Source organism: Palaemon carinicauda, chromosome 36 (assembly GCF_036898095.1).
Source record: "Palaemon carinicauda isolate YSFRI2023 chromosome 36, ASM3689809v2, whole genome shotgun sequence".
Lineage (NCBI taxonomy): Eukaryota > Metazoa > Arthropoda > Malacostraca > Decapoda > Palaemonidae > Palaemon > Palaemon carinicauda.
This window is the reverse complement of record NC_090760.1, coordinates 58,404,009-58,415,636: the sequence shown is the minus strand read 5'-3', so window position 1 is coordinate 58,415,636 and position 11,628 is coordinate 58,404,009. Positions and strand designations below refer to the sequence as shown.

The window sequence follows — 11,628 nt, the reverse complement described above, 5'->3', positions numbered from 1 at the left end:
GTCCACTTTGTCCAGTGTCAAATAAACATTTCTAAACATGAAACCATAAAAACAAGTCCGTTTAAAGCTATGTTCGGGATCAAACCCAAGGTAGGCCTAGCATCCACTGTTATTCCACTTTATATGCTAGGCATTATAAGAACTGAAGAATCTTTAGACACCATCCTCCAAAATGAAGCCAAAGGGGCGGCTGATGAAGAGGAACAAGAAGGAGAAGAGGAACAGGAAGGAGAAGAGGAACGAGATGGAGAAGAGGCGCAATTCGCTAAAGCTAGGCAACTTGCTGTAGCCGGCCAAGAAAAAACGCACTCAGAATGATAAGGAGAGCGAAACACCGCAAGTACCCTACAAGTGGGTGACAACGCGATGCTGAAAGTTCCCGAGTTTGATCGTGGTCCGAGTGACAGCATGAACCTCCTCGTTGTGGTACTGCAGAGAGACAAGGACCTGCACCAGGTAGGCTGCAGAGAAGGATGCATAACCACCCGGTACACGGCAGCTGACATGGACCCTTTAAGGAGAAGCTCCACACCCCAGATTAGGTTCCTGACGTTAAAATGGCTTTGAAAACCACTGTAACCAGGTACACAGGAGGACAATGGTCTGTGAAGTGTGCCTGTAAAACAAATTGCACAACTTCCAGATGGTCATGCACAAATAAGCTGTTAAAATTTAACACTCCTTGCCACCCTGGTCGTTCCTGTAGCAATATTTAAGTGTTAAAGTAGTGTCAATCCCTTTTAGTTTGAACAATAAATACTAATAAATAGGGGAGATCGGAGCATCAGTTGAAATTCAATGAGCATTTGCCCTCTTTAGTAGGGCGCGTTGGCAACAGATGACGCTAATACAGTGCGCGGTTGTCATATGCTGATTCATCCTTCAGCATTCAGTAATGCTGTCGCAATATGTAGGACAAGTACCGGGCAATGTGTACCTATGCTTGAGAATGAGCATTTTTCTGTGAAAAAGTAAAGGGAGGTATGTATGTATGTATACATGATTCTAACTTGCAAAACCTGTGTACTTAATAAAATCTTACCTTATATATTATACATTAATCTAGGCTCACCCAATCTCGAGAGGATCATACTTTACTAACGTAAGTGCACGCACTTACCTTTGTAAGTAAAAATTATACCAAATGCACAAAACAGGGTATTTATTTTTCAACTTACGCTCCGAACTTAAATTCTATCGTCTTACATGCAGGTCCTATATTTTGGGTGTATAGACTAGAATTTTATGTAAGTTATATTTGCAAATTTATATTTACATTTAATACACACCTTTCCTTAAATTGTCTCTTGTAAATGTGTAAAAAGACATTACAGTAGGCTCATTTGTAATTTCGTGCAATTTTTTTTAACCAAAAACTCATATGATCTTGAAAGAAGGTATCATAAGCTTTAGAAAAATTTAGGGTGACATTTTTATTTCTGAACATTATAAGGGCATGAAATCCAAGGTGGTGTCCAGAATAAAAGCCGTACACGAATAATGCAATACCTCTGCAAGTACATATGACACAATTATAAATAGAATGTCTAAATATATTTTTAAAGTTAAAGAAACTAATGGAATCATCAAATTTAGGTTATATGCATCATTTACTACCAAATTTCAGGATTAGCTAAAAAATTGTCATTACACAACCTTAATTTTAGGTTATAACTTTGTAAACATTATTGAGCCAACATGTTTTTCTAACTACGAAACCAAATATCACTTAAACACATGTATTTATCACAATAAATACATAATTATCAAGTCATCAAACACATCCAAATACAATGAAGCAATCTGATTACTCTTCAATCTTGTTTAAACAATTCAAAAATGTAAATGTAATAAGTCATATTGAATAAGTGCTTGTCTTTCGAGTAGTAGTTTTTACCAAGGGGCTTCAATTGAATTAATTGAGTTCATGAATGTCATAGTAATAACATTACAATCTCCACAGTCTTCACCTATCCCTTACTGAATAGTTAGTATCCGGAAACTTATGTATATGGGATACTGTTCTTGCAACAGCTGCATCTTCATTCTCATTCATGTTTACACTCATAATTTATGAAGGGCAGCACTGATTCAGTCTGTGGTAGATTCAAACAGCGAACAGGAAAGAAGTTATTTGAATCTGCATCAAATGTCAAACCGAATGCAGCTGTTCCTTGGAGACAGTAGCCTATCTCCAAATCATGGATATGTAGTGTGGCCGTTGAATGTGTTAATCTAGCAAACCAAAATTGGGTGTGAGGTTTCCTCTTTCAGTTGTATGATTAGGGTAGAGGAATTATCAGAGCTCATTAATTTTGTGCAGATTTTGGACTAATAAAGAACAGAGACAAAGTGTTGCAAATGAGAGCATGCATCAGTGGGCAGTTCTTTCGTTACTCCCGATCATGGCTAATGCATCCAGGATTTCATCATCTGCGACCTGTAAGGCTACTTGCCCTGCTTGGTTATCAGATAGTTCACTTCCAGGGGCCTCATTCGTGTCAGCTTAGACCTGTTGTGTTGTATCCAGCTTCTCAATATGATTGAGTCTTGAAGCCTTATTATATGCCAGGAGGAGGGATCTGTCTGAAGCAAACAGGGATAGAGGAACCACACCAAACTCAAGTTCGAATGTGCGCCTTAAATCCAGCCCTGGTCTACTTCTGGAAATAACTACAAAGTGTTGCAGAAGTCCTCGCGATTCGATGTTGACCACCTCGTCACCAATCCTAATTTCGTCCACTGCATTAGCACTTTGGAAAGTTTTCAGTTTAAGTTTTCAGTTTCTTTTTTAAAATTTTTTCCTACACAGATTTTTCCTTCTGTTATGTGTTCATTCACGCAACCTTCAAACTTAAGTTGTCCAATGTCATCACGCTTGTGAATGCTGTTGGTAGAAGCTTCATTCATAACTGCTTTGGTGAGCAGGATTCATATCTCATGTATATATATATATATATATATATATATATATATATATATATATATATATATATATATATATATATATATATATATATATGTATATATATATAATATATATATATATATATATATATATATATATATATATATATATATATATATATATATATATATATATATATATATATATATAAATTGGTGTACTTCTGAAGTTACTTTAACTTTTACTCCACACAACCTGTGAGGAAATATTCGATGCGTGTTCTTTGTATAAAGGTTTCCCCCTAATCATAAATCTGTCATATGAGCAGGGCCATCCTAAGCCATTAAGAAAGACTTGTCACTACACATCGTGATAAATACTCTCCAAATGAACAGTTCTCCTGCTTCAAGCTCACCATATGGCCAAATTCATAGCAAAGCTGAAGCAAAGTCTTTACCGTTAAACCATGTATTTCTGGGAAGAAGAGAGAGAGAGAGAGAGAGAGAGAGAGAGAGAGAGAGAGAGAGAGAGAGGAGAGAGAGAGAGAGAGAGAGAGAGAGAGAAAATGGAAGTACGAAAAAATTATAAAGTTTGTTTAATGAATCTTATTTAAATATTAACAATCTTAGGGATATATTAACGAGTAATAGTTTTACTTTTTATGTATTCAGTTTTTTATGCAGAAGGTGGTAACAAGGACTTTCTCCTGCCTTCGATGAAAAAAAAAGAAAAACTGTTTTCATCTAAATACCTTGAAGAGAATGTATTATGCCTTATTTTGAAAGTTATGATGGATAGATACCTAGATTATATTTAATTTACTTTTATGTTATTTACTTACAGGTATATAGATTTATTTGTATTCCTTTGTATGTAAACTACTTATTTACTGCATTTTTCCTATCAAGGTTTGTGCATCTTTCTCCTTTTCTATGCTTCTCTCTATCACTAAGATTTTCTGGTATAAGGCATTTTAGAGATCCTTTTCAGACATACCCAGGGGGATTTTTCATCATAATATGACTTTGTCCTAGGGATTTTTAGTCATATTAATTTCAAACTTGGCCCAAAACAGAACCAAAGGTACTCATTAAAGAAAGATCAATAGGCAATGAGATACAAAGGTGTCTTCCTTGATTAAGTTCATGAGCAGGTGTGGCAAAATCTATACATGACTATACATTTCTATACATGTAGGTATTGATATTTTGGGCAGAAACCCAAAATCCTCTTAGATTGACCATGGCCACCCGTACCCTCATAAATATTTTTCTTTGAAACAATTATGTTTCTACAAACATGTGATTAAAACAAAAAATAAGTGAAGAGATTTCTATTAGCACAAGTTTCGGCTTTACCCGAACTATTGTGATCAGTGAGATCCTTGACATTTGAATGTTTTGGTCCGGTGGTTTTTATGATATGCGTAATTTCAAGTCCTGCTCTGGCTTTAAGCTATTTTTGCGTCATTGTTCTTGTTAATTTTAGAACTTAAATTCTAAAACGATAGCGGTATGAATTAGGAAAAAAAAAGGATAATCACTATACTAAATTTTTTTTAATGAGCTGCATTTGCACTGACTCGCAGCGGTGCCCTTTTAGCTAGGAAAAGTTTCCTGCTCTTTGATTCGTCAGAATTATCTTGTCCAACCAATCAGCGATCAGGAAACTTTTTGCGAGCTAAAAGGGCACCCTTGCGAGTCGGTGCAAATCTGCTTAACTAAAAAGAATTGACTATAATTCAAATTAGGTCGTAAATTACCTACTGTATGTCAATGACAGGGTGCTTGAAAAATGAAATAGGTTGCGATTGCATAACTTGTTAACAACCACCGTTACTTCTTTGCGATGTGATTATTGTAGTACAGTAATCATCAAGCCAATTAGAATGACGATTGCAATAACTATTTTTCAGTTGTAATTCACAGTGTTGACATGACAAGAATAGTGTAATAATGGGTTTCCATTTTTCATAGTAACATTGGAGTCGAATTGTCTGAGGTATCCTGTGTAAAATAAAGAGAAACAATGAAATATATTCGCATTATATCTATTTGATTTAGACTTACTCCGAAATCTATACACGTATTGTTTCTTTCCATTAACCAGTTTACATGAAAATTGTCTAGTCCGTGTACTTGTTATGTGGCACAATTCTCGGCTGAAAATAGTTGTAAGTATTCACTTTTCCATTTTAATGTTTAGTGATATCGTCTTCTGTTAGAGCAGTGAAGAACTCAGTGGAAAGATGAATAACATTCTCAGTTGAGAGGGTTTAAATTTGTGAAAGTGCATGGAAAATGAAGGAAGTTGTATGTGAATGAAAGGATTGCTGACACTTTCCAGGCAAGACAGATATCCCCCTAAGTGCTTTCAACGTCCCCGCGAAGTCCAGAGTTGGATTTGATTTTTCCATATGAGTTTTTGAATAATAGCAAAGTAAAATAAAAATAAAAACAATAAAGTAAAAAAATAACAAATACAATTCAGACAATAACTCGCAACCTCTCTCAGAGGTTAAGAACATGATTTTGATTTTATTCAAGATTTTTTTTTTTTAAACATGTATTATATAATTTTGATAAAAATATAGCAATAAATAGTCAATTTATCGTTAATCTGGGCATTAAAAAAGATTTCATGTTACTGGTGCTATTTTTTAAAGCGGGTGAAAGGAGAAATGGCAAAGTTGATATAGTTGATGTAGTTGCTGCTAAGGCAAGATACCATTCAGCCTGCGTGAAGAAATTCTACCACATATAGTGTGGTATGGTCGTTTGAAAAATTCTGCATTTTTAGAGGCAATAACTCTTGCTTTTGATCAACTGAAGAAAAATAGAGGAAGCCAGTCTACTTCAAGAGAGATTTTGTGAGATTTTTGAGGGACATGTGGCTGAACTATTAACAAAAAAAAAAAAAAAAAGAAAGAAAAAAAAATGATAAAACATAGGTCCTAGCGAGAGTGAAGAGCGGTTTCGGATTGTAAATACAGCTGCCAAAAGAATGGCTGAAGATATAAGGTCACAGCTGTATGAAAGTAATTAGTATCCACCACCAGCAAATTTCTGTCTTTACTTCACTTCTTTATGATACCCTTCATATCCTTGTTGAAACTACTTACTTGAATGAAGAAAAGAAATCAACGCAAACGGGATAGGAAGTGTTCAGCCATTTCAGATGGTATCCTAATAGCAGCTAGATCACACTTTTATATCTACTCTAGAAAAAAGGTCTTGTTGTTCATCTACTAAGTGTGCTCTCAACTTTGTGATCATGTGCTATTTAGCTGTGGTAACATTCTCCCAAGTAACAGTTTTGCAATATCTAGCCAAGGAACCTCAAAATGATTCATTTACACAGTATGTACTCAAAACACTGATGATAACATATGGTGCAGATGTTCACATGTATAGATTGATTCAACACTTTCTACACAATGGGAGGGATTCAGTGTATCACTCCTCCAAATGACCCTGCTTCAGATTAGCCAATCACTAGATTAGAGATGATCTCCTCTGCACCCTCGGTTGAACAGATTGGTCATGTTTCCATTAAGGTATTTGGAAATGCAACTGCTGGAGGACTATTGCATATAAAAGTCAGAGATTTGGCGAACATTAATCCAATTTTTTCTACTCTATCAGTGTTTAAAAAGCCATCTGCTGGACATGCGAAGATTGGTGATGTGGGCAAGGCGTTAATTCTTCAGTTATATAGGACTAACGGATGTGAATCCTTTCGTGATTCAAGATATATGTGCATTTCCTTATGCTGAAGTGTTAGAAAACAACTTGCCACATACACAATGGGGTTGGAATGTGCCTGCAAAAGGACTTGTACTAGTCAATACAGATCAATAACCTGCTCCTCCGGACTTGTTAAACATTGTAATGACTGAAATGCATATATATATATATATATATATATATATATATATATATATATATATATATATATATATATATATATATATATATATATATATATATATATATATATATATGTATGTATTATATATATATAAATATATATATATATATATATATATATATATATATATATATATATATATATATATATATATATATATATAATACATACATATATATATATATATATATATATATATATATATATATATATATATATATATATATATATATACATATATATATATATATAATACATATATATATATATATATATATATATATATATATATATATATATATATATACATATATATATATATAAATATATAAAATACACACACATATATATATATATATATATATATATATATATATATATATATATATATATATATATATATATATATATATATATACATATATATATATATATATACACATACATTTATATATCGAACCCTGGTTGGCAAGCTTGTATAGGCAGTGACTAAATCACTAGGCCGGTCACAAGCTCTTGTCTTTATGTGATTTCACCTTGGGCTCTGATCCCGAGGTCGTTAAGAGAATCCAGACATTAATGTGCAGAAATATATATGGTTTATTTGAATATGAAAAACACGTCTAAATGTGCAAAATTTATCATTAATCGAATGCCAAGTAACAAACTACCTATTAGCTACGATGGTGAAGATGGGTTGATTTTAATTCTAAGTATAAAACACCTGAATTCAACAGGTATAAGTACAGAAGAATTGTCATTGACTTTTATCTTTCTTCGTGGCCAAGTGGTTTAGTCACTGTCTATACAAGCTTGCCGACCAGGGTTCGATTCCCGGCCGGTCACAAGCTCTTGTCTTTGTGTGATTTCGCCTGGGGCTCTGATCCCGAGGTAGTTAAGAGAATCCAGACATTGATGTATCAAAAATATATCTGGCTTATTTGAATATGAAAAACACTTCTAAATGTGCAAAATTTATCATTAATGGAGTGCTAAGTAACAAACTACCAATTAGCTACGATGGTGAAGATGGGTTGATTTCAATTCTAAGAATATAACACCTGAATTCAACAGGTATAAGTACAGAAGATTTGTCATTGACTTTTATCTTTCTTCGTGGCCAAGAGGTTTAGTCACTGTCAATACAAGCTTGCCGGCCAGGGTTCGATTCCCGGCCGGTCACAACCTCTTGTCTTTGTGTGATTTCGCCTGGGGCTCTGATCCCGAGGTCGTTAAGAGAATCCAGACATTAATGTATCAAAAATATATATGGCTTATTTGAATATGAAAAACACTTCTAAATGTGCAAAATTTATCATATGTATATATATATATATATATATATATATATATATATATATATATATATATATATATATATATATATATATATATAGTATATATATATATATATATATATATATATATATATATATATATATAAAATATACATAAATATATATATATATATATATATATATATATATATATATATATATATATATATATATATATATATATATACATATATATATATATATATATATATATATATATATATATATATATATATGCATATGTATTTATTTATATATATATATATATATATATATATATATATATATATATATATATATATATATATGTATTTATTTATATATATATATATATATATATATATATATATATATATATATATATATATATATATATATATATATATATATATATATATATATACATATGTATTTATTTATATATATATATATATATATATATATATATATATATATATATATATATATATATATATATATATATATATATATATATATATATATATATATATATATATATATATATATATATATATATATATATATATACATATATATATATAACTGATTTTGGAACATGATATTTTATATAATTATTATTAATGGAAATTGAGGCAAATAAAAGAAAAAAATTCAGTTATCAACTTTTGTAATTTTTATGTTTTAAGCAAAATTATTTTTAATTTTGTAGTTTTTAGTGGATTCTTGGTTTTTTGGTGGACGTCCAGAGAAGACCCTGAAGAAAAGTATTTGATTTTATCGAAGATAAAGAGATCATTTCCAAAACTTTGACAATTTGGAGCAATCTTCGAGACGATAAGTTTCGGGAAAAAAAAAGAAAAGCTCTTGAATGCTTTTCTTGTTTCAAACTTTATATTTTCAGGTTCATCTTTCAGATCAGTGATGAAATAGTATTTCTAACAATAGGAAAAAAGATATTATTACTTAAGATTTTTTTTTTTAATATATGAAAACTTTTATCGATATTTTGAAATATATATATAATTCTCCGAATATATTTTGTTTTTAGAATTGTAATTTATAATTATTATGTGATCTAACCCAATTGATCTTGTTTTAAGATGATAAAACCCCATTGCAAGCTTTACATAAATGATCATATAAATCAAAATGATGGTTTGGAAAATAAAAAATAACAATAAATGGTAGCCACCATAATCAATTCGTGGATATATGGTTATACATCACAGCGATGAACAAAATAGCCATGGTAAGAACTGACATGGACACAGCATACGAATTTGATAATCTTCTCCTGATATAAATATTTAACTAACCTGACAGGCGATCTGAAGAAGGTCCTGTATGAAAAACCGATTATTATAAGAGGTATTTTCTATCAAATTTGAACTGACAGAAAAATAAGAAAGCGTGGAATCACCTGAAATCTAAACTCATAAAAAAATTGAAAAAGCCAGAAACACCGGAGAGGGAATTTCAGAATTGTATGATAGAACTCCAATAATTCATATACCCATTCTCTCTCTCTCTCTCTCTCTCTCTCTCTCTCTCTCTCTCTCTCTCTCTCTCTCTCTCTCTCTCTCTCTCTCTCTCTCTCTACATATATATATATATATATATATATATATATATATATATATATATATAGATAGTTAGGTACAAACATACACACACATATATATAATATGTATATGTATATGTATATATATATATATATATATATATATATATATATATATATATATATATATATATATATATATATATATAAATATTTGAATGTATGTATAAATATATTATGTATACATATATATATATATATATATATATATATATATATATATATATATATATATATATTATACATACATATATATGTATATATATGTGTGTATGTATATATACATATTAATAACCCTATGGATATTTATATATGTGTATATGTGGTTAACCGAATAAGCATATATATATATATATATATATATATATATATATATATATATATATATATATATATATATATATGTATATATATATATATATATATATATATATATATATATATATATATATATGTGTGTGTGTGTGTGTGTGTGTGTGTGTTTGTGTGTTTATATATATATATATATATATATATATATATATATATATATATATATATATATATATATATATATATATATATATATATATATATATATATATATATATATATATATATATATGTATATATATATATATATATATATATATATATATATATATATATATATATATATATATATATATATATATATATATATATATATATATATATGTATATATAACTGATTAAGCGAATAAGTATATACATACATATTTATATGTATGTATGTTTTATGCATATATTTACATATGTATATATATATATATATATATATATATATATATATATATATATATATTATATATATATATATATATATATATATATATATATAACGGATTTTGAGCGAAGCGAAAAATCTATTTTTGGGTGAGATGGCTATGTCGTCCTGATGGAAGTTCCTATAGGGTAGCTTCCTAGGGTATATTACAACTACGGCGATATTCCCAGAGAATTTACCTTAAGGTACCAGAATTCTAACTCCTGGAGCGAGTATCCCTCGTGAAAGGGATATCGCGACATATCAGAGGACGTATTCTAGACACGTCATATGGCAATCTACGACCTGGACAGAGATTTCGTCTCGTAGGAGGTGATTGACGAGATACGAATTCGGGAAAGAAAAAGGGGGAGCCGCTCCCAAGGCTTCCCTATCCCCCGATTCATATGCGTGCCTGCCGCCAATCCTGGCGCCATCTGTATTCCTTGTAGCGTACACGAGGTGCTACAGATACTGTATGTAGGGAGGGGTCCTACAGCCCTTTCTTAGAAAGGCAAGGGCGGGTCCATCAGGACGACATGGCCATCTCACCCAAAAATAGATTTCTCGCTTCGCTCAAATTCCGTTTTTTGGGCTCAAGCCATGTCGTCCTGATGGAAGTGTACCAGAGCATTACAGTATCTGTGGATTCTCAGAACGTGCCGTACTCCCCGGAGGTAATTTTTTCCCGGTCGACTAGACCTAGAGACCTAAGATGTTACCGTTATACATCTTTTCAACTAACTATAAACTATGTTAGAGCTTCCTGCCCCCTACAGGGAAGAGTCCTACTAGACTCTGGAAAGTCTCGAAGAGTACATATATCTATGTATGAATACCAGGCAAGCTAATATAGTGGTCTCGCCCTATATTAAGTAAAGCATAGTTTGTATAGAACCACTGCGTCAATATATATTGACCAGTAATCCGCACCATACTTGTATTGGACAAAGGTTTATATCCGCATAGGAAGAAACTAATAAAACCGCCCTCGTCCCTTTATGGGACGGAGTCCTCCCATTAGTGGACTACATAAACCAATGCAACATAGCTTGCATAACAGAAC

General features: G+C 31.0%; 1 protein-coding gene across 1 annotated transcript in view; it reads left to right on the top strand.

Annotated features, from left to right (window-relative positions):
* The window catches only part of LOC137628652 (KRAB-A domain-containing protein 2-like), a 2,784-nt gene extending 2,466 nt beyond the window's left edge, over window positions 1-318 (top strand). The window contains exon 2 of the mRNA XM_068359804.1: window positions 1-318. This exon is cut by the window's left edge and continues 194 nt beyond it. Within this exon, the coding sequence (XP_068215905.1) occupies window positions 1-318 (318 nt within the window).
* The last annotated feature ends 11,310 nt before the right edge of the window (window positions 319-11,628 follow it).